The sequence below is a fragment of the Aspergillus japonicus genome (assembly GCF_003184785.1).
Source record: "Aspergillus japonicus CBS 114.51 unplaced genomic scaffold BO86scaffold_6, whole genome shotgun sequence".
Classification (NCBI taxonomy): domain Eukaryota; kingdom Fungi; phylum Ascomycota; class Eurotiomycetes; order Eurotiales; family Aspergillaceae; genus Aspergillus; species Aspergillus japonicus.
Window position 1 is genome coordinate 467,932 of NW_020291643.1, and position 25,112 is coordinate 493,043.

Genomic DNA, 25,112 nt, shown 5'->3' on the forward strand with positions numbered 1-25,112 from the left:
CTTTTTTTTTCCCCTTTTCCCTTTCGGTTCGATGTTTCGTTCTCTCAGGCTCTCTTACAACCATTCCACCAACTCACTCACCACGCCGTCCTCTTTTATCCCTTCCATTCCCTCGCCTCCTCCCCTCCCCCCCCCCTCCACTCCCCTTCCTCTCTTCTTCCCTTTTCCTCTTTTCGAGTTGATCTGTCATGGGATGGAGTCTCGGATTGACCCTCTGGTAGGATCGTGAGACTGCGGATGGATTGTTTCCTTCTGGGCTGAACGAGGCATGACCGTTACTTTACTTACTCTTACCCACGCTTCTCTCCGCTCGTTTCATCTACGCGCCTAACAAGCCAGCGCACTCACTCGACTACTCTTCGCTCGTTTATCGCTGTCACTACCCGCCCCCTGGGTCTTTAGAGGCGCCTATTTCTACTTCAACTTCCCTTCGTTTCCTATCATTTGAACCTGGTCTCTTCTGTCAACCTCTGTCCACCCGCTGTCCACCCGCTGAATCGGTCATTGGAAATCGTCGATTCGCCTGCGTTCGCCCGTCCGATCATCGCTCAGTGTTGTCGACAAATGTCCAGCGGGAACTGGGGTTCAACAGCTCGTGGCCATGGTCACAGGAAATGCAGACTTTCGTTATCCGCCGCCCCCTGCTGGCGCGCATGATATCCCTAGCCGGCGCAGAATCCCGAACCCACCCCGCCTGGATCCTCTGAGACTCAACCCTCCCTTTCCACGACCGGCGACGGCGGACGGCCCTCGGCCGCCCTTCTCCCCTCACCCTCCTCCTCCTGTGCCTCGTTCCCCCCGGGTCCGCCCACCAATCCCACCGCCGTCCGATCCCTCATGGCGCTCGGTCTCCCCCTTACCTGTGGAGGATGACGACTTGGTCATTCGCCAACAGGCTTACCGCTCCCCCACCTTTCCCCTGCAGCCGCCTGTTCGGTCTAGGGCCGCCCCCCGAGAAGGGGAGGTGGATCGTCCACCTTACCGGAAGTCCCCGCCTGCTCCGCCAGCGTTGCGCACGTCCAATTCTACGTCGAAGCTACATAGCATGCGTCCGCAGCTGCACCCTCATCGAAATCGAGAACGCCGGCCAGACGAATCCGCCGCCTTGAGACTGCCCCGAATCATCCCGCCTGGGACATACGCCGAGATGCGCGGGCAAGATGCTCTTCGATCCAGCGTGAACTCGGCCATGACCTCGCGGTCGAGCATTGAACATGCCAGCGGAACCGAGCGGAGCAGTGTCCTGACCAAAAGTAGCTCGATCACCGATCTGTCGCCCGATACCCCGGATGGCTCCTATGATAAGGAGGGTGGGATGAGTGTGGAAGATGCCATCTCAATGTACCTGGATGGCTTCAGCGATGTCACCGAAGAACCGGGATCGCCTGGGGTATATGACTCCTCTGGATTTTATGATGAAAGCAAGGCGAGGCCATTGAGTCCACGTCCACCCACGGAGATCACCCTCGATGATTGTCATAGCTCGGATGAGCATTCGCCTGAACTGGAACCCACCGAAGATGTTCCGCCCGTTCCCCCCTTTCCAGCGCTGGAGGATCACGGCAGGAGCTCACCGGATGAAGAATTTCTGGGGGAGGCAGCTTCCCACAACCAGTTGCCGAGCCCTCCTTCGGAACGCAAGTTTTTGGATCCGCCTGTTACACGAGAGCCGGAGACCACGGTCATCATTCCTGGCATCGTGCCGCCGCCGTTACTCCCCGGCAATGGCGCCCGCGACTGTTATGGCTTCCGCAAGGCCACTCACCACGTTACCCTCGTCCAGTATGAAGCATGGCATGCCCAGTATAAGGATTACACCTCTCAGCGAAGAATCAAATGGGTGGAGCTGCTTCGAGAGAATCGGCTGCCTGTTACCGATCCGACGACGTTTCCTCCCAAATCGAACAAGGTCAAACGGTTCGTGCGCAAGGGCATCCCATCTGAGTATCGCGGCGCAGCATGGTTCTTCTATGCGGGAGGCTACGAGCATCTGAATCGAAATCCCGGCCTCTATGATCAGCTGGTTCGACAGTCGATGGAGTCCCCTAGCAACGACGACAAGGAACACATCGAACGTGATCTGCATCGGACCTTCCCGGACAATATCCATTTCAAGCCGGAGAACGTCGACTCGGCCGCTAGCTCTGGTAGCAGCAACCCGAGACACGGTTCCGTCACGGTGGAAACGGAGATGATCCAGTCGCTGCGGCGCGTCCTGTATGCCTTTGCTCTCCACAACCCGCAGATTGGTTACACCCAGTCGTTGAACTTCATCACCGGGATGCTGCTGCTGTTTCTTCCGGAAGAGAAGACCTTCTGGATGCTGCACATCATCAGTTCCGTCTATCTCCCCAGCACGCATGAGATCAGTCTCGAGGGCGCCAACATCGACCTGTGGATTCTGATGGTGCTGCTGAAGGAATCGGCGCCCAACATCTACAACAAGATCGCCGGGAGTGGACCTGGCGCGGGGAGCGGGAAGGTGCCTGCCCTCACCGTCAGCTCGCGTCTGCCCGACATCACGCTGGGGCTGACCAACTGGCTCATGTCCGTCTTTATTGGCACCCTGCCGCTGGAGACGACACTGCGAGTCTGGGATGTGTTCTTTTATGAAGGGTCCAAAACCTTCTTCCGGGTGTCGTTGGCGATCTTCAAGTCGTGCGAGCAGGATATCATGGGGGTGTCGGACCCGATGGAGGTGTTCCAGGTGGTGCAAACGGTCCCGAAGCGGCTGTTGGATGCGAATTCGCTGATCGACGATTGCTTTGTCCGGCGACATCGGGTCGGACAAGGGCGGATTGAGGAACTCCGCGCGGCGCGACGGACGGCAGTGCGCCAGGAGAACATGCGTCGGTCGCGGGCGATGAACATGGGCCAACTTCAGGCGGCGACGGACGACTGGGCGCATGGGCGCTCGCGGACGCCGACGCATGGGATCGAGCGCAGCATCGCGGATTCCTGGCGCCACATGAAGCGACACCATGGCTTTCGATGAAAGGGCGGGGAGGAGGGCGTTGAGGTTGCCCAGGCGGGCATGCTATGTATTTATTGATACCCAGATTAGCTTGATTCTACACTCTTCGGCTGTTTACTCTTATGGGGGGGGGGTTTGTGTGATGCAGACGTCACTTGTTTGTTACTCGGTTCATGACTGATCATTGCTGTTACACTGCTAATACTTAATGAAAGACCGGCAGGCAGACCATGGTGTACTGTACATACTATACATAGACAGAGACAGACACGACAGAGTGGCAATTAATGTTTCTTTTGTTTTGATGACGCTGAGATTGACGATCGAGTGAATTGAGTTGAGCGATCCATGGAACGAGCTTGGCGATCGGATCGATTCTCTCACAATGACGCGCTCTGGTGTGCGGGTGTAACCGTTGTAACCTTCGGGCAGCGCCGCATGCGTCTTCACCTTCACTTGCTCAGCTCTTCCTTTAACTTCCTTCAACCTTGCTACTTCCTACCCCTTGCATGCGGTCTTACTTCCCCCACTAACCTTGTCGCAGTTTCTCGTCAGGTTTTCCACAGTACATAGACAGCGCACCTCTTCCTTCCCGTCTCCCGCCGTCGCAGCATGCAGCAACCATGAGCGGACAAGCAGCCAGCTACTACAACACCGAGCAGCGCTTTGACGGCTCTGCGCCTCCGCCGCCGCCGCCGCCGCAGCAGCAGCAGCACTACAACAATGGCTCCTACGCCCAAGGCCCCGAGTCCCAGCCCTACGCTCCCAACGGAGGACAAGGCTACCAGCGCGGCCCCGAGCCCAAACCCCCGCACGAACCGCAAGAACCGCCACCCACCTACAACCAAGCGGTCTACGGCTTCGACGACGCGTTCAAGGTCGAGAAACCGAAATGGAATGACCTGTGGGCTGGACTATTGGTACGCCCCTTCCCCCCGCGTCCCCAAAGCACCACTAACCAGCCTGCCGGCGCCAGCTCGTCGCCGTCTTCCTGGGCTACGTCGCGGTCTCCGGGGTCGTCATCTACCGATACAGCAAGTACCACCGCCTGAGCGGCGGGGGCATCTACGGGGCGGCGAACGACTTCTCGCTGAACACGAACACGGTGATCCTGCTGGTGTTCGTGCTGGCGGTGGCGCTGGTGCTGTCGTACGGGTACTGGCTGGGGGCGCGCACGGCGCCGCGGCTCTTCATCTGGGTGACGGGGATCCTGAACGTGGTGTTCGCGCTGGCGACGGCGATCTACTACCTGACGCAGCGGCAGTGGGGCGGCGGGATTGTGTTTCTGGTGTTCGGGGTGTTCGCGATCGTGTGCTTCGTCAGCTGGATCCCGCGGATCCCGTTCACGGCGTTCATGATGCAGACGGCCATCGAGGTGTCGCGGCGGTACGGGCACATGTTTGTGGTGAGCACGGTGGGCGGGCTGGTGTCGGTGGCGTTCGGGGCGTGGTTCTCGGTGACGCTCGTGTCGATCTACGTGGCGTATGAGCCCGGGGGCGGGGGCGAGGGGGAGAGTGTCAACCCCGCGTGCCGCGACGGGGGCGGCGGGTGCAGTCGCGCCCGCGTGATCGGGCTGGTCGTCTACGTGACGTTCGCGATGTACTGGTTCAGCGAGTGGCTGAAGAACACGGTGCACACGACGATCGCGGGGGTGTACGGGTCGTGGTATTTCTGCAGCGGCACGGCGCAGGGCATGCCGGCGGGGGCGACGCGGGGCGCGCTGCGGCGCGCGACGACCTACTCGTTCGGCAGCATCAGTTTTGGGAGTCTGATCATCGCGCTGATCAACATGCTGCGGCAGGCGTGCAGCGTGGCGCAGCGGCACGAGGCCGCGCAGGGCAGTCTGGTCGGCAGCGTGGCGTTCTGGGTGCTCGGCTGCTTCATCTCCCTGCTGGACTGGCTGGTCACCTTCTTCAACCGCTACGCCTTCTGCCATATCGCGCTGTACGGCAAGGCCTACCTCCCCGCCGCGCGCGACACCTGGTCCATGATGAAGGACCGCGGCGTCGACGCCCTCGCCGCCGACTGCCTGATCGGGCCCGTGCTGACCATGGGGTCCGTCTTCGTGAGCTACGTGTGCGCTTTGCTCGCGTACCTGTATCTGCGGTACACGCATCCGGCCTACAACCAGGACGGGGATTTCACCGCGGTGATCATGGCGTTTGCGTTTGTGATTGGGCTGCAGATTTGCCAGATCTTCATGACGCCGATGAGCAGTGGCATCGAGACGATCTTCGCGGCCATGGCCTGGGATCCGCAGGTCATGATCGAGCAGCATCCGGATCTGTATCAGCGGTTGGTGCAGTTGTATCCGCGGGTGCAGCAGGCGATTCATGCGTAGGGGGTTGTTGCCGGGAGGGAATTGCGGTTCTCGCTTTGGTAGGTGGGTTGGTGTACGAGTATGCTGTGGTGTGGTTGAATAGACCTGTGTCTCGAGTCTAGATCTTGGGATGCCTGACTGCACGTGTATACTAGTGTCTATGCGAGCCCGTTAGAGCTAATGCTCAGTTGATGCCAGTGTTAATGTAATATCTAATCCAAAAAGCACAGTCATTTTCATTCCTCATGCGCAACCGAAGATCAATCAAGTCATACACATCATCCCGAACAGATCAACTCCCATTCCCAAACCCAAACCCATAAACATCCACCGTTTTATGCAGTCTCCCCCCCATCCAATTTCAAGTCCAAGAACCGGTGAAACCCCTTTTTCACCCAAATCTTCCCCCTCCCACAGGAAGGAGGACCCAAAACAACCGCCCGCATCAGCATCCACCCGAAAGAGAAATCATTACCCATACCCATACCCATACACACCCATACTCCTCTTGACCCTCACCCGTCAATCGTACAAAAGGTACAGTCCATCACAGAACAAGCACCACCCCAACAACAACCCCCACAACCCCCCAACCACCCCCCCGTAATCTCCCCGCACCCCCCTGAAACAACCCCGCATTCGGATCGCCTCCTGCGGGTTGCTTCCCCGCAGAACCAGCCGCAGCAGGACCCCGTACATCCGTGGCCGTAGCGGTAGCGGTAGCAGTCGGGTTGACGGTCACGAGCTTCACGGACGAGGAGGTGATTGTTGGGATGGGGATGGCGCTTGCGCTGGGCTGGCTTGGTGGGGCTGGCTTTGAGGTTGAATAGGAGGAGGGGAAGGGCTGGGGTGATGCGGCGCTGGTTTGGAAGGTTGCTGTCGCTGCTGCTGCTGCTGCTGCTGCTGCTGCTGCTGCTGCCTGTACCGCTGTTGCGCTGGCGGGGGTGCCATCTGCGGCACCTGCGGCACCTGTGGCGGTGGAATAAGCGGAGGGTGTTAGCTCTGAGGGGAGGGGTTCTTGTTGTTGTTGTTGTTGCTGCTGTGGAGCTTGATACTCTGCGGGTTGGGGTTGGGGTTGGGATTGAGTTTCCATCTGGGTATGCATCGGGGGATTAGGGCTGGGAGCCACCGCAACCGCAACCGCAGCATCCGGATTCGCATTCGCATTCGCATCCGGGAGGACCACCGATTCCAGCGGGAGGGGGACGTTCTTCTCTTCCTGCGCTGCTTGGCCTGCTCCTGCAGCTGGTGCAGCTGCAGCAGAGCCGAGCACGGAGTCATCATAGGAGGAAGGCAGCGGGAGGACCTCCTCCGGCAGAAGCAGGGGGCCGTTGTCCGGGTGCAGGTTGGGGCTGTAGGCTCGTGCATTCACTCTTCCTCTTCCGTCTCCGGCCGGTGCCAAAGGCCGGTTTGCGGTATCGTCGCCCAGCCGCACCATCGGCCGACTCGCGCGTCGCGGGGCCGCCGGGGCCCCAGCGCTAGGCGTAGCCAGCGTGCTTGACGCTGTAGCGGTAGCGGCTGCTGTAGCTGCAGAACGACTCGCCCCCAGATCTCCCACGCGCACCATGGGCTGGCTGCCCCGATGCGATGCAGATGCACCACCGATACTGGCAGCAGCACTGGCAGCAGCACTCGCACTCGCACTCGGGCTGGGTACGCTCACGCTCACACCTGCACCCCCGGTCTCCACATCACCGCTCCCCACCCGGACCATGGGCAAACTGCCTCTCTGCGGCGCTGCACCACTGCCACCAGAAGCACTACTGGCCTCAGCATCCCCCTCCCCCTCCACATCCGCATCCGCAACCCTCATCATAGGCACACTGCCCTTCCGAGGCGAGACGGGAACGTTGGCGTCATCGCAGATATACGCGGGGATATTCTCGGTTGCTTTTGGGGTGTGTTAGCTGGACCCAGAACAACAGGTGTGCCACTTCCTAAAGACGGGGGGGGGGGGCAGAAGGTACGGGCAGTGACAAGAGCAAGGGCAAGGGCACGGGCACGGGCAAGAGCAAACCTACCCACACCCTCACTGGCGCACTCGTCCAGTGTCGCCGGGTCCAGTGCCGAGGGGTCGAACGGGGCGTTGCAGAAGCAATCCAGGGCGGAGGGGGAGGACGAGGAGGAGCATTGGGGGCTGTGGTAGGACTGGGCTATGGAGGACTAGAGTACACCCTCCGGTTGCTCATTAGTATTCGATTTATCGGGCGCAGAGTGATCGAGAATACTCGATATACTAGGGCAAGATGTCGGTGTAGGGGAAAGAAAAGGCAGGGGATGCGTACCGCACAGCGGAGATACCCCAGATCGGTATTCGAAGTGGCTGTAGCCGTAGCTGTGGCGAGGGTGAGAGTCGAGAGGATCAAAGTTGAGCGCATCTTGTCCGCGTGTACCGCGTATACAATACAGTGGGCGGCACAGTGTCTGATTTCAAGATGGTCTCCGAGGGAGCTTGATGGTAGGGTCTATGGTGTTGAGTCGCCTATATACATACGCTACTCTCCGGCACATACATACATGCAATGCTACCTTCCACGCCCGAACTGCCATCCCCTGGATTCCAGCACCAGCCCGCCCGGTCGATGGTTTCAATCCAGAGTCCAAAGAGGTGGCGCGGTCGGGCGTCGTCGACAGGAATGTCGCGGAATGTCTCGATCGAGTAAGGTATGCGGCCGGCGAATGTATCGCCAAAGTTAGGGTGTCACATCCCGGGGGTGCACCTGCATGTCACTCACTGGCCAGGGGCGAATGAAACCGATCTTAGCCCCGAGAAGACGCGAGTGGGAGGCGATGAGAGCCCTGAAAAGAGGCGATGGAGAGGCGGCGATAGACACAAATAGTAACGGGACTTGTACCGGAGTGGCAAGCTGGAATGCGCGGCATCCCCTGTCATTAAAAGCATAATCACTAATACCGTCTCAACACACGGGTAACTAATCAAACGGGAATCGTAGCAATCGTAGGGGATCACCGCCAGGAATCACCAAATCAAAACCGCTCGCTGGTCACACACCGCGTGGTGTTCACCAGCACCCACGCAAACACCTTAACCGCCCAAGTCAGCAGCTGCACCACCACCGCCAACCCCAAAAACACCACCCGCAGAATGGCCCGCGTGATCCCCGGCAGCTTCTGGCCCTCGCGCGACGAGCCTTGCCCGTAACGCCCGTACCGCTCCAGGTCGAATTCCTCCACCACGATCTTCCGGCTCCTCGGTTTTGGGGCCCGGCGGCGGCGGCCCCAGAACCGGTACCAGCGCGTCGGTTTCTCGCTCGTCTCCGAGCCCGACAGCGCCGACTTCACCGTCGACCACAGCTGGCTGCCCTGCTGGGCCTCGTCCCGCTCCGCCGCCGCCGTGACCAGGTCGCCGCGGTAGCCCGTGTCACCATACACTCCAGGGCCCCAGGGCGTGATGGACCGCTCGGATCCGTACAGGACCAGCTCCTTCAGGATCGGGCCGGTGGCTTCGTCCGACACGGCGACGGCCAGCATCGCCGCGACCACGGAGTCGATCGCGTACAGAGACGGGACGGTGTTGATGGTCGAGACCCCGGAGATCGACAGCGTCATCGTCCCCAGGTCCAGCGCGGCCAGCGGCTCGTCCGAGTCCAGCAGCGGCAGCGTGGAGGTCCGGGGCGTCGCCGCCGCGTTGGCTGACTCGATCGCGTTGGCCGACACCGGCGTGGTCACGAGAATGATCGGGGGTTGGCTGGACCGGGACTCGGCCGAGGCACTGGACACGGTCACCTGCAAGCTCCCGGCGTATTTCGATCGCACCGGGGACAGAGGGATGCCGGCCGCCCCGACCAATGCCGGCGGCTGCTTGCACAGAGCCGGATGGTGTAGCTCGTAGTTGTGTTTTGCCGAGTTCCAGAACAGCTTGCAGGACTCCTGCTCGGCCACCCGCTTGAGCGCATCGGCCTCCAGCTCAATTGCGTCCTGGTGGGGCAGTTGGTGCTCCTTGACCATCTCCGCGACCTGATCTAGGGCCAGGACGGCGGCGAGCCGGGGCAGCAGCAGCGATACCAGATTGTCCCCGCGCAGCTCACGCCGCGATCGATCCTCCACCTTGAATGTCATTATCGGGACGCTGTTACTGGACTTGGATGGGTTGATTCTCGTCAGAGAAATCCCATCATTCCGCTCAATCTGCATCGTGTAGAACGGCGCGGTGGGTTCGCCGAAGGAAAACGACGTAGGGCCGCTCCTGCCTCGAGTCAGCAACCATTCCAACATTCCCCAAACATCTCATGCTCACCGTTGCAGCCGTAGATTGAATGTCTCCGGCATAGTCTGCGGTCTCTGGCCGTTGGCCGCTTCCCACAAACTCTTCAGCTCCTCCACGGACGAGTATCGCATCTCAGGTGTATCCAGCACCCCCGAAGGGAAATTTAGCACACTCGCAGGCACCGTCTTCGGACCAAGTGCCTGGTCAATCTCCGGGGCCGGGGACAGAAGGATGTTGCTTGGTCTTGAGTAATTTCGAGGAGTATGGTCGGATGCCTGGGAATAGTATGCTTGCTGATTGAGTGGTAGCTGTGGGTTATACTGTGGAAACATGGACCTCATAGGCGGCGCCGGCGACTCTGACTTTGGGGTAGCTTCTGCGACGGGCGTAGACCCTCCTCTGCTGCGTTTCGAGCTGGATGGAGACCCCACTCGTTTTGCCGTGTGGTCTTCCGATATAGTGGCATTGACATGTGAAGCATTCCGGCGTGCATCGTGCTCCTGGGGTGATCCTAACGATGAGGACGGCGAGGGCCGAGCAACGTGGGCCTTTGGAGGCGCTGAGACGTTGTCTGGATTTTGGTCCACGCGGAAAAGCATGCCCTCGGCCACGGCACCCTTGCTACCCAGGGTCTTGAGAGGGATCGCATCTCCCACCGGTCGACCACCCGCTTGCCTGCGCTTCCCTTTCAAGAACGGGTTGTTGGAGGTCCCACTCTCCGGAGATACGGGAAAGAGCTGAAAGGAGCTCATGATTCCAGAGCCAGACGACTAGACGTCCTGGAAGCGATCAATCGTCGTCAATGGATAGCTCAACACCTCTGAATAATTCTAGCGAGTCAGTCAATGCAATCTCAACACCTCTTCACAATCCTAATGAGTGAGTCAGTGCAATCTCAACACCTCTCACAAACTCAGCAACTCAATCCACCGGACGTCATCCCTCAAAAAAATCAGCGAAGGAGCATAGATATATCCTCCCCGCCAGGCAACACATCCTCCCCCTGGTGTCACGAAGCGGTGACGGCAACGGCACATAGACCCCTTGGGGCAAGCTTGGCCGGCCAAACCTTCGATAAGCCTCTCCCAAAGGGCGGCAAGGGTCTGCGACCTGACAGGCTGTCACCGGGGGTAAAAGAACGCGAGGCATCCCTGAAGCGGTTCCGGCCGTGGCCGGCGCTTAGAATTCCCCCTCATGCGGCAGCGGTGATAGGCTGCCCCCCGCTTTGGCACCGGCGTGACTCTGGTTCAGCACGGCGCGTCGGAAGGTGATAGCTGAGGTGATGGGCGATCTGATTTGGTCGGTCTTCATAGAGGCGGGGGGGGGGGGGGGGATTTGTTTTGGGCGGTTTTTAAGGGGGGGGGGGGGGGGGGAGGAATTGATCGGCTGTGGTGCATGATTTGACCAACCGTCCGCGTGGTCGGTCTGTGAGTGTGAAGAAAAGATGCATGGGTTAGAGACGAGATGGCTGCAGCAGGGGCGGAATAGTCACTTGCTGGCCCTGGTTGAAGGATATGACTGGTCGTTCTTTGTGTGCTAGCTGCTATCGCTTGAGCCAAGAGTTGCAGAGATAGTGAGAGGGTGAGGGAGTGTAGTCTAGCAGTGAGGAAGTAGTGGGAGGATGCAATGGATGAAGATGGCGGGGAAGAAACAATGCAGGGTGACATCAGCAGAGCCGTAAGCGCGCAGCTGCCAAAACACAATACACAGAACTTGCGGAGTGGCTATAATACATCAATCAGTCTGTGCTTAAATCTAAATCTAATTTACATGAGACTCGACTCTAATCTACATAATCCTCAATCGCTGTGATGAACCCGGAACATCAATCCCTCGGCCATCGCAATGGCGCCCTCCATGTTGCCCTTATTGTAAAGGAACAGGCCCTGTAAGGCGGCCGCACTGGTGCTCCGCGACAGATCCGCCTTGTGCCCCTCGGCATCCTCGATGAGGCCCAATTCCTGCAGCCGGTCGAGGAACGCCTGGCGGTAGACTGCGCTCTGCTCCAGCTCCCCGTAGAACCGGTCCCAGAGCCGACCGACCTGATAGCGACTGACCTCGCCCAAGCGCACCGTCATGTCCACCCGCCCGGGTCTCACGAGCGCCTCATCCAGCCGCTCGACGTGGTTGGTCGTGAGGAAGATGATGCGCTCCTCCGCGCTCGCGACGCCATCCAAAGCATTCAGCAGCCCGGAGAACGTCACGTTGGCCCCGCGGTACCCGTCCTCGTCCGTCTGCGTGCGGCGGTTGGAGAAGGCCGCATCGACGTCCTCCAGCAGGACCAGCGTGCGGTTCGGCAGGATCGTCAGGAGATGGTTCAGCCGGTCGTCGGTCAGCCCGCGTTCGCTCAGGTTCAGAATGGCGATATCGTAGTCCAGCTCGCCGGCCAGCGCCTGGATGAAGGAACTCTTCCCCGTGCCGGGCGGACCGTAGAGCAGATAGCCGCGGCGGTAGGGGATGCCGCGGTCCTGGTACCACCTCGAGCTGGCGGTGAAATCCTTGACGTCCTCGACGATGCGCTCCTTGACGCCTTCGTCGAGGATCACCGACTCGAGCGGGCGCTTGGTCCGCGGCTTCCCGAAGGGCTTCCACTCCGTGCCCCAGCTGTTGTAGATGGTCGTCTTGCCCTCGTGCGCCTGGACCGCGTACGCGTGCGCCTCCTTGAAGATCTCCTCGAAGACGTGGCGGTGGGCGTAGAGCGTCGTGAGCGTGATGGTCTCCCACGGCTGCCCGGTCTTCAGGTCCACCGACTTGGCCTCGCGCATGCGGTTCACGAAGATGAAGGCGTTGTTGTACCGCAGCACGTGGTGACCCATGCCCGGCACGAGGGCGAACTGGGTGTGGATGGCGCCGTTGGTGTGTTCGACCTTCTGCGTTTGGATGGACAGATGGCGCGTGCCCGGGGTCAGTTTGCGGAGGATCGATTCCATGAAGCCAGACCGGCTGGCGGCGGCGGCGGCGCGACTCGTGCTGAGCTGGGAGCTTTGGTACAGCGTCATCCAGTGCAGGAACCACGGGTAGGATTCGTCCTTGACGCTGATCTCGACGTCGACGAGCATGCGCCGGCGAAGGAGCGCAGCGCCATGGCGGAGTCCCTTTTGCGCCAAACTCAGTCCAGCGCCCAGACCCGCGAGACCAAATCCCTGATGTCACGCAGCGCAGCATTAGTAACCTTCTTTCCCTCAAAAAGAACCCGTTTTCGTTGATGGTGTTCAAAGTTGCTCACCGCTGTGAAGAAAGGATTGCTGGTAAGCTGCGCGAAAAGCCCGGCATCGCTGGGGGGCTGGGCGGCGGCTTGGATGGCGTCTTTGCGTTGCTGGGCAATCAGATCGCCAGGCGACGGCGGCCCGGAGGTGGTTGACGGTCCATTGAGGTCCATACCAAGAGATGAACGATCAGGCTGCAGCGCCATCATTCATGATGTTTGGAGTAGGCGATGATCGGTTAATTCCGAGCCCGCCCGGAGTTATGAAGGGCCGAAATGGTCGGGGAATCCGGGACCGGAGAGCCTCTCGTCACTTTCCCGTACCATCTCCGATCTTCCGCCGACTGTTATCCGTCTGCAACAACAGCAATGCATAGCGTTGGAGGAGAAGACGAGTGGGCATTTTAGGAGAAAGCTGTGTGCTTGCGTTCTTTCTTGATCGTTCTCTCTATCCCATAATTTATGATATCAAAATCAATCACCCCATCCTATCCCACAACTCACAACTTATACTTCCCTATGAATGACCCGGCAAATGCCCCCCCCCTCACCCGGCCAACCTCATCAAGAACTCTTGCCATGATCTACAGCACAAGAGTCTCTGATCTCATTGTCAGGCTCCAAGACACTATCAATCATGGCGTCTGCTACATCTCTTTAGCCCACCAACCGCGAGAAGATTGGATGAAGGATTATGAGTGCAGAATAGAAATCGAAGCTAAAGTACATTGGTTGTCTTAGACTAAACTGCTTCCTGATTCAAACCGAAACCGAAAAGAAAACAATCACCACCAAACTCAACGAAAAAAAAAAACCCCCTGCTAGGTTTGTTTGCGCTCCGATTTTACTAAATATGATCATGAAACAGTGACTGGACTAGACCAAGCCGATGATCGTAGCCAGAACAACAGCCAGCCACCACGTCCAAGATACACCCAGCGTAGCACCGATATTCGACCACAAGGGCGTGTAGCTCGGCGACGGGGTCGGAGTCGGGGTTGGGGTGCTCGAGCGGGAGACCCAGGCTGAGGAAGAAGGGAACCAGGGGTTCGGCAACCGAGTCGATGTTGGCGAACCGCCACCGGGGATCAGCCCGATGGTTGTCTTCGAGCTCGCTGTGGCAGTCGTGAAGACAACTTTCGGGACGGTCACTGTCCAGGTGGAGTAGGTGATTGTGGTGCAGGGAACTGAGGGAGCAGCAGCAGCAGGTCCGCTGGTCAGCCTGAGGAGGCTGGTATCAGTGTGGCTGGCTTGGCCGCTGACGGGCGCGACGCCGCTGGGGACGGGGGTCGGGCCCAGCGTGATGCTGGACGGGATATTCGTGACAATGCCTGGGTTCTGGGGTACCCAGGCGGCACAGAGGCCGGTGAAGCATGAGAGGCCAGCCTGGACTTCTGTCGAGGAGGAGCCCCACGCTTGAATGCATTCGATAACCTTCTTGGTGAATTTCACCGAGGGGCAGTAGCAGCTCGTGTCACTGTTCGAGGTGCATTTGGGGACCAGTTCGAGCCAGGTGTTGATACACTTGGGAACCAGGCTGGGACACGCTGCAGAGGGCGCCGGTGAGGATACCCCGGTAACGGGGGCAACTCCTGTGGGAACAACGACCGTCCTTGCGATGGTTGATGTCGCGACCATTGTGATTGTGGACACGGTACTGGATACCGAAGTAATCGGCTGTCCGCCGGAAGTGATCACTGTTGTTACGGGACATGTTGTTACCGTTTGCCATGTCACCACCGTGGTTGCGCTCTCAACAGACGTGACAGGAGCCACAGCGGTTGGAGTGGCCGAACACTTAGGGCAGATCGTTGAGACCGAGGTCAAAACCACGGTTGAGACTGTGCTAGTGACAGAAGTGACCGGAATACCACCTGAAGTAATGACTGTAGTCACTGGGCAGGTGGTCAATGTTTGCCAAGTGACGACTGTGGTCGTGCTCTCAAGCTCAGAGGAAACAGGAGAGACACCTGTAGGGGCCGGAGGACCACCAGAGGAAATGACAGACGTCACGGTGGGAGCGGGCCCAGTTGTAATCTGAGATTGAGAAGAGACGGGCAGGACACCTGTGGGAACAGAAGGGACACCAGTTGAAGTGGTCACGGTCACAGTGGAAACACCGGCTGTTGGCATGGAAGGGGAGCCAGTTGCGACAGAAGTTGGGGCTGGGGGAACACTGACTGCAACAGACGTTGCGATGGTGGAAACTGAGGTCAGAGTCACCGTCGAGATAGTACTTGTGACAGATGTGACAGGAATACCACCCGAGGTGATGACCGTGGTGACCGGGCAAGTTGTCAAAGTCTCCCAGGTGACTACCGTGGTTGTGCTCTGCAACTCCGAGGAAATAGGTGAAGTGCCCGATGGAACTGGCGTGGGGGCAATGCATCTCGTGCAAACGGTCGAAGTCGAGGTGATAAATACAGTCGATTCAGTGGAGCCCACCGAGGTAGATACAGTGCCACCCGCAGAGATAGTAGTTGTTACGGGGCTGGTAGAAACAGACGTGATTGTGACGATCGTGGTCCTGTCCACACTCGAAAGGGTCGACGAAATGGCACCCGATGTAACAGGAGCCACGGCAGAGGGGACTGTTGTAGGCGCAATACACTTGGTACAGATGGTTGACACCGATGTAATAGTGATTGTTGACTCAGTGGAGCCCACGGAAGTAGAGACAGTCCCGCCGGCCGAGACCGTGGTGGTCACAGGGCTGGTGGACACCGAGGTGATTGTGACGACTGTGGTCTTGTCCACACTTGAAGTAGTTGTTGCAACGGGCCCAGATGTGACAGGAGCCACAGCGGAGGGGACGGTTGTAGCAATGCATTTGGTGCAGATAGTTGACACCGAGGTTAGGGTGACAGTCGAAACAGTAGTTCCTACCGATGTGCTCACGGAACCCCCTTCCGAGACCGTCGAGGTCACAGGGCAAGTGGTGACAGTGACATATGTAACCACGGTAGTTTTGTCCACGCTAGTGACAGGGACGGGGCTTGATGGAGCAGGACCCGACGGAATCGGGCCGGAGGAGATGGGTGCCACACCAGAGGGGATTGCTGTCGCAATACACCTGGTACAAATAGTTGAGGTCGATGTAAGTGTGACAGTTGAAACTGTAGTTCCAACCGAGGTCGACACAGATCCGCCTTCGGAGACTGTCGATGTCACAGGACACGTAGTCAATGTGGTATATGTGACAACAGTAGTCTTATCCACGCTGGTGATGGGGGCAGAGCCCGATGGCGCGGGTCCAGTTGGTATGGGACCAGATGAGATAGGACCCGATGGGATGGAAGCCGAAGTCACAGCTCCAGAGGTAGTAGAACTGGTGATCGAGCCAGTGACCGAGCCAGTAATAGAGCCAGTGACCGAGCCAGTGACCGAACCGGTGACAGACTCAGTAGCAGACCTAGTGACAGACCCATCAGCAGACCCAGTAGCAGACCCAGTAGCAGGCCCACTGACCGAGCCAGTGACCAAGCCAGTGACCGAACCAATGACAACACCAGTGACAGAAGAAACAGGACCGGATGAGATAGGCGCCACAGAAGACGGAAGAGGCAATGTGAGCGACGTAGAGAGCGAAGTCGGAGTCTCGGTAGGAATCGACGACGGGACCGAGGTCGGAGCAATGCACCTCGTACAGATAGTCGAAGTAGACGTCAACGTCACAGTCGACACTGTCGTCCCCACTGAAGTGCTCACAGAGCCACCTTCAGAAACTGTAGCTGTCACGGGGCAAGTAGTCAGCGTGACATAAGTGAGGACGGTCGTCTTGTCTACACTCGAGATGGGCACGCTTGAGCCTGGAGTGCTGGCAGGAGCGGATGAAACTGGGCCCGAAGAGACTGGAGCAACGCCTGAAGGAACTGTGGTAGAAGGGGCAATGCATTTAGTGCAGATGGTGGACGTTGAGGTCATAGTCACTGTAGATAGTGTCGTGCCCACTGACGTAGTCAATTTGCCGCTCACAGTCCCTGTGGACGTGACCGGGCAGCTTGTCACGGTTACCCAAGTGATCACTGTGGTCTTATCCACGCTCGAGACAGGCACACTTGGTGTAGTGGCGGGAGCGGATGGTATAGGACCAGACGAAACGGGACCCGAGGAGATGGGCGCCACGCCCGACGGAACACTTGTTGGTGCAATACATTTGGTGCAAATGGTCGACGTTGAGGTCATGGTCACTGTAGATAGTGTCGTGCCCACAGAAGTAGTCAACTTGCCGCTCACAGTCCCCGTGGAAGTGACCGGGCAGCTTGTGACAGTCACCCAGGTGATCACTGTAGTCTTGTCCACGCTTGAGGCAGGTACACTGGGCCCTGGTGTAGTGACGGGAGCAGAAGGAATAGGACCGGACGAGATAGGGCCTGAGGAGATGGGCGCCACTCCCGATGGAACGCTGGTTGGGGCAATGCATTTGGTGCAGATAGTCGACGTTGAAGTCATGGTCACCGTAGAAAGAGTAGTGCCCACAGAAGTTGTCAGAGTCCCACTAACGGTACCCGTCGAAGTCACCGGGCAGCTTGTTACAGTGACCCAAGTAACCACAGTGACCTTGTCCGCAGCCGGAGCAGAGGAGCTAGGCCCTGGCGTAATGACAGGTGCGGACGTAGACGTGTGGATCAACTGAGAAGAGGTCAACTCCACAGGAGAGCTTCCAGATGGAATGGTATTGGAAAGCGCGCCACTTGGGTGCGTAAAGCTAGACGTGCTGCTGGACGGTGCAGTTGGGACAACATCGCTGGAGTGCGTGAAACTGTGGACCGCGCTGCTAGAAGGCGTGGCAGTCGGTGTAGTCGTGCCAGAAGACGTGTCGGCGGGGACGGTTTCGCTTGGAAAAGTGGGAGTAGGAACAGCGATACTAGATTCCACGCTGCTGGTGGAGGTAACATCTGGCACCTCTGGGACGCTCTCCGTCGAAGACTCATCTGCAGAGGTCTCTGTGGCAGAATGAACTGCAGTAGATACGGCAATCGTCGACGTGACAACCGTAGTTGAGTCTGCCGGACAGTTGGTTACCGAAGGGCCACAGCTGGTGATCACGATTTCACTGGTGATATAGTACGTCGAAGTTGCCAGGTTATTGGTCGGCGCCTCCGGGGCGGGAGTCACGACGGCTGCAGAGGTGGTCCGATCCTTTCGAATAAGCGGCACGGAGTAAGCCCTCGCATTGAGCCCAGAGGCAGTGTCGGAAGAATTGGATGCTGTCGATGCCTTCCCAGAAGAGCAGTCGAATCCAATCCTGTACACACTCAACAAGCAGACATCGACATTCGCATCATCGGCCAGTTGAAAGCTCACCGAGGTGGCACCGCCGCACTGGTCATTGGTGACAGTAGTCCCGTTGGCGGAGATAGAAGCAAACGTATTGCAGGTGGTACCATCAGCCATGCCATAAACGATGTGGATGTCCGCGTTGCGGGAGGTGGCAAGCTGGAACTCATTAACGGAGAAGTCTTGACTCTTTGATGCAGAGGATATCTCAGGAGCCGACGAGCTTTCCTTGATGAGCTTTCCCACGATGGATTTGGCCTGGTTCAGTTAGCCAGCAGCTCCCAATCCCACCAACCACGGGAGACTTACGCTGGAGGTTGTGCTGAAGTTGTTGCTCACGGAGAAACCCGAGAACTCGAAGCCCGCATAGCTCGGGGAGGATCCGACAGCCAGGTCGGACCAGTCAAAGCCGGCTCGCTGCTGCTCCGAACAGGTCGTTTTGGTGATGTCAGGGCTGGTGAATCTCTCGTCGGTGTTCCACCACTGCGAATATCAGCACGAGCTCTAGAGATTTGAGTAGACAAACTTACCACACCTGACCCTTGGGCCAAGCCGACGAGAGCCAGAAGAGAGACCGAGGCTATGGTCCTCATGGCGAAGAGATATGCGAAGTGACTGAGTGAAAGTAGATAGAGTCTTGTGATGCTATGTAGAGACAGAGATGGCTGATATCCTTCACCGGCCAAGATACCTTACGACAACGATACTGAGAACGAGGACGAGGAAGATGATGATGTCGTAGAGACAGAGAGAGAGAAAGTATACAGCGAAAGCGATGGACAAGATCGAACGAGTGTTAGTAGTCAGGTGAAACGAATGTCTCTATGTCCAGCAACGAGCACCACCAACAATGAGAAGGGGAATAAATAGCAACACAATTATAGAGAGCGAAGAAAGTAAATAGAAAGAAACGCAGCGACCCACCCGCTCTCAAAGAGGGCGTTTGATCTCTTTAAATCTATAACACCGGGATGCTGCAACAGGGGGGGATTGAGTGGTATCCATAAAAAGCAATAGGATAAAGAGACCTACCTGCCCGAAAAAGTGAGGGAGAGAGACCATTGCCCGGTCAAGCCTCCACCCAACCCGTCCATTCACTGGCCGGGGATCTTGCATGCAAGCATGGTTGGCGAAGCATTTTTTATTTTCTCGTCGTTGCAAGTAAGACATTCTTCAAGGTTGTAGTCGACAGTTGGTGCGACGGAGAGCCAATCCAACGCGGAGGCGCCGACTGGTTCGCTAGTGCAGGAACAGGCTGAAGGACCCTGACAAGGACTGGAGGAAATGAGGGGGAGGCGCGAAGTCAATCACACTCATCGCCAATCATCATCGATGAGAGGGCTATTGTCGGAGCTGATCCCAGAATAGGCGCAGGTCCTGGTGGAGGTGAGGTGAGGTAATGTGCCAGAGGGGTCATTAGCTGGTCATTCATGCCTTCATTGTCTCGAACAACTAGAGAAAAAGAGAGTGGAGAACAGTCTCACAGTAAACAATGACTGCCCGACTCCTTCAGGCCTAGCTCCATTTGAAGAGACAATGACGATAATAGTCTGTCTATCCTTTCAGACTTTCAAAGTAGCAAGTACCTGCCAAGAAGATTGGATGTGGGAATGATAAAAGAGAGAGTAAGTGGTGTATAGGTGGTAGATGAAGGATGAGTCGGCGGCGGGATGAGCGATGACTACTCCCCTAACGACAGTACAACTACAACTACAATAAACTCAACTACTGTTGCAACTAAACTACTAGGTAAGTCACACCACCTCAAAATAACCCAACAGGCACTGACCGGAAGAGCTCCTCCCTCGGCACCCAACGCAAAGAAAAGAAAAAGGGCCAATTCGCCTTTCCAAAATTGAACCACACAAAACAACCTGCAGAATAAATCCCACTCGAAGCTCACCGTGCAGCAAACGGGCGTCTCGCGCTGCAACCTTTCCCCCCTCGAACATGGCACACACACTGCCCGCAATATAGACTACCTACTCAGGGAATTCTGCCAGCCTGGGCGGCTATTTTTCTTTCTCACTGATCCAATAAGAAAAAAAAGCGAACGCCAGTCTTTTCTAATTCGGGATATTCTTCATCAAAACGCAAAAGACTACTACTGGTGGGAAGTTCGAGATCTCAGCGTGGTAAATAACCGCCGAACAGATGGAGATCGCTGCTGCGGCTTAGCGCCCGGATCGGAATAGATAATGAGAAGATGCAGATACTAGAAATCACAACAACAACAACAACAACAACAACAACAACAATAGCAATAGCAGATCCCCGCGATCGACACACACCCACAAAAAAAGATATGCTGAGGACCTCCCTTCAGCAAGCATCAGAGATATACTACCTCACTATCCCACCTGCAAACAACCAGATGAGCGACAATGGTGCCAGCTCATCGCGGCCGACAGCCAGCCGTCTAACATCTTGCGGAAGAAACTCCTCTTTCTCGGGGGTTGGCATGAAACCTTAGCCTGTGAAGTCCAGTCCTGTCCAGTCCTGCACTGTCGGAAGGTACAACCTCATATTGATGAACTTGGAATGCGAACTGCGAAGGGGATTCGTTGAGACTCGGGGCTAGCTTGTCTCCCATATATATCCAGCGGGCCCATCAGACTCAAGCATTCGACGATATGCCCTTCGCATGTCGCACAAAAGGCCCGGACCTTCTGAGCTCTGAAGCCGCAATAGCCCCGACTACCCTGCCGGTGGCTTGCATAGGGTAGTATCCCTCCTATGCTCCATATCTTCCGTGTGTTCAATAATCCCGAAACATGCAGTCGGATAGACACCGTCGGGGCAACACAACGACCAGTCTCATTCAGCATAGCATGGTACTACTACGTTAACGGTAATAGAGAATCATAATCAATCCTGGAAATGAAATTTAATTTTCGAATTATAGTAGCCGGGGAAATGACAAAACGCCGTAACATGACACATGGCATACGAGATTGAAAACATAGCTAGAAGATAGTATGAGAGTTGACCTAATCCTTCGCAGCAAGGTATATCCCCTTTTGAACTCCGTGAAACGTCATCATCAAGCTGAACTTTTGGTCATGGAGTAATCCTCCAATCCTCTAGACCATGAGAGTAAATCGACTGTTTCAGTCAGAACATGCAGTCCGAGTACCGTTCTATGCTTTTGTCGAGAATTAGGTCTCCATCTTTTTGGATATCAACACTTTTGCAGCAATGTACAATTGATCGTATTGTTTTAGGTTGTTTTTAGCTCAGCAAGGGCTACCACACTGATGGGTGCGCCATAGGACCTGAGTGACAAGGGTCATAGAAGATTTCGACAGTCAGCATTTCTAGAAAGGAAGCTGGCTGCGACGATGGGCATCCATCAACTTTCGTCGGACGGCTTCCCCACCGTTGTACCCGTTCGGTTTCCGCTTACGCGTAGGGGTTCGCTGGTCTGCATTACGTGCGTGTCTAAACACACTTGCAGGGCGAGAGGGTGAGTTGGCGGGCATAAACTCCCGATGTTGGGGTAGACGCAGCAGTGCCTGGTAGCGGTTGTGATTGCGGCGGAAGGCCGTCACAATGCCTCGATCCAGATGGTTAAGAAACCGCTCTGCACTGCTAGCATGATGGGACTCGCCAGCCCGGCTCGGGGTGGGCGTGCCAGTGCCGGCATGCTTGGTCTGAGCTGCCATGGGTGAGAGTAGTGTTTCCTCTTCAAACACCTTGTCCATCTCATCGTCGGACGACTGATGGCCGAAGTCAATGAAGTCCTCGACATTCAGGGCTGATTCCGGATCATCCTCATCGTCGTCCTCGAAGGAACTGTCAATGGCAAAGTCCCGAGACGGGTAGAAAGCCTCAGGGGGTCCCATCACCTGTCCGCCTGGGGCAATATCATTGCCAAGTGCCGTCATCATCAAATTGGCACTTGAGGCCAGCATCGGGCTCATATCGAGGTGGCCGGGCGATGCGAGCGCATCTGTGTCACTTTCATCGATGAGATGCATGGTGGTGGCACGTGGGCTGTTATGAGCTGTACCACATACACTGTTGGTAGCGGACTCCAGCCAGTCATGACGAGACGAGGCATAGGCGGGAATGATGACCAGATGTTTGCCAGTGCAATCAACGAGCGCAACAGGCTTATGTGGGTCCGCGACGAAGGTACCCATGATAGGCCCGCGCCGCCGACTCACAGGCTCAGGCTTTTCTTCGACGGGAGGTGCAAGAGAGGCGGATGAATCGCGGCGAAGGATAGACCTGGGATGAGTAATGGTAGCCGGGGGAGGAAGGTCTTCATCTGTGGTCTCGCCATCATCGGCTTCAAAAGGGTCAGCAAACGTAGTGTAAAAAGTTCCCAAGCATTCTGCATACTCTCATAGCCGCTCGATTCCGAACCCTCGGAAACAGCATCGGATTCCACGTGATAAATGTTCGAATGTCCGTAGTCAGACTCGGCAAACATCTCCTCTGACTGACGGCGCTGGCGCGGGAAATTCTCGTTGTCGCTCTCGATCATACGGCGCAGCTGGGGATCCAGACTGTCCTGTTGGAGAAAGTCACTTGGGATCTCGTCTTCAGTGTGTGAATCACTGTCGGAGGAAGAATCGGAGTCTTCTTCGAAGTGCACCCGGCGGGGCATGGGTGTCTCGACGGCAGTCTCGCTGGCCATCTCGTCGCCGAAGGTCTCCATGGCGCTATAGAGCTGTTCCTCGTCGAAAAATGACGCAGCCGACAGGAGCATATGGTCGTCAAAGACATTGGGGCCGGCCCAGTCATTGGTCTCTGTGGCGGCGGCGGCGGTCAAGATGTTCTCAACGGCATGCTCATCCTCGGACTCGACGATCAACAATTCCTCGAGTTTCTCCACATCGTTGTCCTCATCGTCTTCTCCGTCACTGATATAATCAACGGCAGCATAGATATCATCCGAGTTTTCCTCGTCCGAATCGTCATCGTCGTCATCGTCACTGCTTCCTTGGCCATCGTAGCCATCGTCATCGGAGAACTTCATCTTCTTGGTCCGTTTGGCAGACTTCATGCCCGTCTTATGAGACCGATCCCGACGGCCATAAGACGGGCCGCGAACAGCCGGCTGTTCATCTTCTTCATCGTCGGCATCATCGTCCTCCGAGTCGTTATCGTCTTCGTCGCTGAGCTCCTCGATGGAGGAGACCGACGACACACTGGAGACCGATATAGACGATGCTCTGCGTTTCCGGTCCATGCCCAATGACCCAAGAGCGAGGCCCTTGTTTGAAGTTCTAGGTGAGCGACCCGTCAGGGTGTGTTCGAGGGAATGAGCGGAAGGTCGACGAGTCGGGTTGCGCGGGATACCCTTTGCGGCAGTCTGGGGGGACCGTCTGGGTGAGTGGACTGAGGGAGGCATTATGGTTGTTTTGACCAGAAATGGTATTGCGGTAAGTTTGTTTCGAATGTATCTCGGCCAATTTAAACTTGGCACGAGTGAATGTTGACCTTGGTAGACTAATGGATCGTCAAAGTTTGCTACCCGTGAGGCCGCGGGATAAATCAATTGCGTCAGACTTTGTCGAAGGCGGAATCAGGGACAGGATTGTCGTAATGGGGAGGCGGATTTCGACCGTCAATTCGTGAAAGCGTACGGAGAGAGAGAGAGAGAGAGAGATGGCCGTCGTTACTTGGTCCAAGGACCAGAGGGCGATGGAGAGTTTTCGGGGTAAAGGTTATGGCCAGGTGCCGGAGAACGGAAGGGTAGGTCGGATAAGAAACGATAGCAAAGACTTTTCGAATCCGCCAAAGCAATTCAGCGTCCAGAAGGGGGACGTCAAAAGTGCTTCTCGTATGAGTGTAGTGATAGGCAATTCCGACGCTGGGAATTGAAATGGTGCGTCGAAAGAGGAGCAGATAGTCGTCAAGTTCGATGAGAGATAGTCGGAGCTGCTAGGACTGGGAAGCATGGAAAGGGCAGCCGTGCTTCCCAGCGGAGAGATTTACAGCTCAACGAAGGCCATCCTGGCGCGGTACACTTGACGATATCTGGGTAGTATGATGAATAAAGAAAGGGTTATGGGGATGGAGGGGTTTGGTGGGGGGTGGGTGGTCTGTAGATGTGGAAAGAATCTGCAGTAGATGGGGCAGAGGAAAGGGAAGAAGGAAGAAGATGAGGGGTGGAAGTTATGGGGATCGATGTTTAGAGGAAGGGGGGAGGGCGGCAGGCATGGCAGGCAGGCTTAGGCTTACAGTAGGACGGTAGGCCCGCGGGCGTACATACATACTGTACAAATTCCATACCTTACACTCAGTGCACTCATAGAGAGCAAGCCCGCCGGGGCGGCGGTACGGGGTGTTACGGCAAGAAACGGGTTACAGAATCAAAACAGCCTCGGACAGGCTGAGGCGGACCAAATTTTCCAGTCACAGTGGAGTATCAACCGGCCGGTCGCAGTCATTCAGCTTGTCATTGGTTAGGAACCACTAAAACAAGCATGGCCATTGGCGGACAGGTGTTCACCGCATCTTTTTTCTTTTCCTGTTACATTCTAGTCTCTGCTGTCGTTTTTTATTCTGGTCTCTTTTTTCTACTTTTTTTTTTTTTTCACTCTTTTGCCTGCATTCATTCTCTCCCCACTCTCAATAATAGCTTGCATTGCTGGCTGGTCGACTCAGCAAGCGGGGCCCAGTCATCTCAAAATGAAGTCGTCGGAGAATTAAAAACGGTCCAGCACGATGAGGCCTTAGACCTCAGGCATGCAAGAGGCAAAATCTCTTTTGTCCTACAAGCTCTCTGACTCAAGGGGTGACAGGAAGAGGCTCAGGCGCAGACCCTACAGGGATGAAATTCCTATCGAGTCCATGGAGGGACCATGAGCATGTGAGCTGGAATAGTCGAGACCCTAGTCATAGTCACTCCTCTCGTTGGGTACCTGCAACTGCAGATAGCGTTCGGAAGTCGGTCGAACGGTCATCGTGCTCGAGGGCATGGAACGACCGGGCAGGGATAGAGTGATGGTCCTAGGAGACTAAGCCGATGGCGCTTACAGGATTTTTTGATTCAAGTGCCCATTTAGATTAGTTCGATGACTATTGAATCGCTGTGTGTCAACCTGATGACTTGGCCCGCTCCCCCTCCCCTTTCCTCCCCGTTCCTCTC

The 25,112-nt window shown here is 56.7% G+C and overlaps 7 protein-coding genes across 7 annotated transcripts; 2 read left to right on the top strand and 5 right to left on the bottom strand.

The window, feature by feature from the left end:
* Positions 1-415: 415 nt before the first annotated feature.
* On the top strand, positions 416-3,284 carry BO86DRAFT_188403 (putative GTPase activating protein (Gyp3)). Its single transcript, XM_025666657.1, has one exon. The coding sequence runs from the start codon at positions 602-604 to the stop codon at positions 2,993-2,995; it is 2,394 nt and encodes a 797-aa protein (XP_025531206.1). The 5' UTR covers positions 416-601; the 3' UTR covers positions 2,996-3,284.
* Positions 3,285-3,438: 154 nt separating this feature from the next.
* BO86DRAFT_386277 (choline transporter-like family protein) lies at positions 3,439-5,518 on the top strand. Its single transcript, XM_025671292.1, has 2 exons — positions 3,439-3,894; positions 3,951-5,518. Exons 1-2 carry the CDS (start codon positions 3,598-3,600, stop codon positions 5,313-5,315), a joined length of 1,662 nt encoding a protein of 553 aa, XP_025531207.1. The 5' UTR covers positions 3,439-3,597; the 3' UTR covers positions 5,316-5,518.
* A 323-nt stretch (positions 5,519-5,841) lies between these two features.
* BO86DRAFT_407143 (extracellular serine rich protein) lies at positions 5,842-7,729 on the bottom strand (the record flags this gene model as incomplete). The annotated part of the gene is made up of 3 exons (XM_025674239.1): positions 7,580-7,729; positions 7,316-7,457; positions 5,842-7,184 (listed from the first exon to the last, which is right to left on the bottom strand). The coding sequence occupies exons 1-3, from the start codon at positions 7,670-7,672 to the stop codon at positions 5,842-5,844; spliced, it is 1,578 nt and encodes a 525-aa protein (XP_025531208.1). The 5' UTR covers positions 7,673-7,729.
* Positions 7,730-8,063: 334 nt separating this feature from the next.
* Positions 8,064-10,366, bottom strand: BO86DRAFT_188420 (uncharacterized protein). The gene is made up of 2 exons (XM_025666658.1): positions 9,553-10,366; positions 8,064-9,501 (listed from the first exon to the last, which is right to left on the bottom strand). Exons 1-2 carry the CDS (start codon positions 10,272-10,274, stop codon positions 8,283-8,285), a joined length of 1,941 nt encoding a protein of 646 aa, XP_025531209.1. The 5' UTR covers positions 10,275-10,366; the 3' UTR covers positions 8,064-8,282.
* A 955-nt stretch (positions 10,367-11,321) lies between these two features.
* Positions 11,322-12,901, bottom strand: BO86DRAFT_304928 (bifunctional AAA family ATPase chaperone/translocase BCS1; the record flags this gene model as incomplete). The annotated part of the gene is made up of 2 exons (XM_025667640.1): positions 11,322-12,665; positions 12,749-12,901. The coding sequence occupies 2 exons, from the start codon at positions 12,899-12,901 to the stop codon at positions 11,322-11,324; spliced, it is 1,497 nt and encodes a 498-aa protein (XP_025531210.1).
* A 634-nt stretch (positions 12,902-13,535) lies between these two features.
* On the bottom strand, positions 13,536-18,768 carry BO86DRAFT_188453 (extracellular serine-threonine rich protein). Its single transcript, XM_025666659.1, has 3 exons — positions 18,538-18,768; positions 18,317-18,490; positions 13,536-18,265 (listed from the first exon to the last, which is right to left on the bottom strand). The coding sequence occupies exons 1-3, from the start codon at positions 18,598-18,600 to the stop codon at positions 13,604-13,606; spliced, it is 4,899 nt and encodes a 1,632-aa protein (XP_025531211.1). The 5' UTR covers positions 18,601-18,768; the 3' UTR covers positions 13,536-13,603.
* A 2,311-nt stretch (positions 18,769-21,079) lies between these two features.
* On the bottom strand, positions 21,080-23,527 carry BO86DRAFT_188479 (uncharacterized protein). The gene is made up of 2 exons (XM_025666660.1): positions 22,355-23,527; positions 21,080-22,301 (listed from the first exon to the last, which is right to left on the bottom strand). The coding sequence occupies exons 1-2, from the start codon at positions 23,367-23,369 to the stop codon at positions 21,325-21,327; spliced, it is 1,992 nt and encodes a 663-aa protein (XP_025531212.1). The 5' UTR covers positions 23,370-23,527; the 3' UTR covers positions 21,080-21,324.
* Positions 23,528-25,112: the final 1,585 nt, after the last annotated feature.

Coding starts and splice junctions, on each gene's coding strand:
- BO86DRAFT_188403 (XM_025666657.1), top strand. CDS start 602: ATGGTCACAGGAAATGCAGACTTTCGTTATCCGCCGCCCCCTGCTGGC.
- BO86DRAFT_386277 (XM_025671292.1), top strand. CDS start 3,598: ATGAGCGGACAAGCAGCCAGCTACTACAACACCGAGCAGCGCTTTGAC. Junction 3,895..3,950: donor ACCTGTGGGCTGGACTATTG/GTACGCCCCTTC, acceptor TGCCGGCGCCAG/CTCGTCGCCGTCTTCCTGGG.
- BO86DRAFT_188420 (XM_025666658.1), bottom strand. CDS start 10,274: ATGAGCTCCTTTCAGCTCTTTCCCGTATCTCCGGAGAGTGGGACCTCC. Junction 9,502..9,552: donor TTCAATCTACGGCTGCAACG/GTGAGCATGAGA, acceptor GACTCGAGGCAG/GAGCGGCCCTACGTCGTTTT.
- BO86DRAFT_188453 (XM_025666659.1), bottom strand. CDS start 18,600: ATGAGGACCATAGCCTCGGTCTCTCTTCTGGCTCTCGTCGGCTTGGCC. Junction 18,491..18,537: donor TGGCCCAAGGGTCAGGTGTG/GTAAGTTTGTCT, acceptor TGATATTCGCAG/TGGTGGAACACCGACGAGAG. Junction 18,266..18,316: donor ACTTCAGCACAACCTCCAGC/GTAAGTCTCCCG, acceptor TAACTGAACCAG/GCCAAATCCATCGTGGGAAA.
- BO86DRAFT_188479 (XM_025666660.1), bottom strand. CDS start 23,369: ATGCCTCCCTCAGTCCACTCACCCAGACGGTCCCCCCAGACTGCCGCA. Junction 22,302..22,354: donor GGAATCGAGCGGCTATGAGA/GTATGCAGAATG, acceptor ACCCTTTTGAAG/CCGATGATGGCGAGACCACA.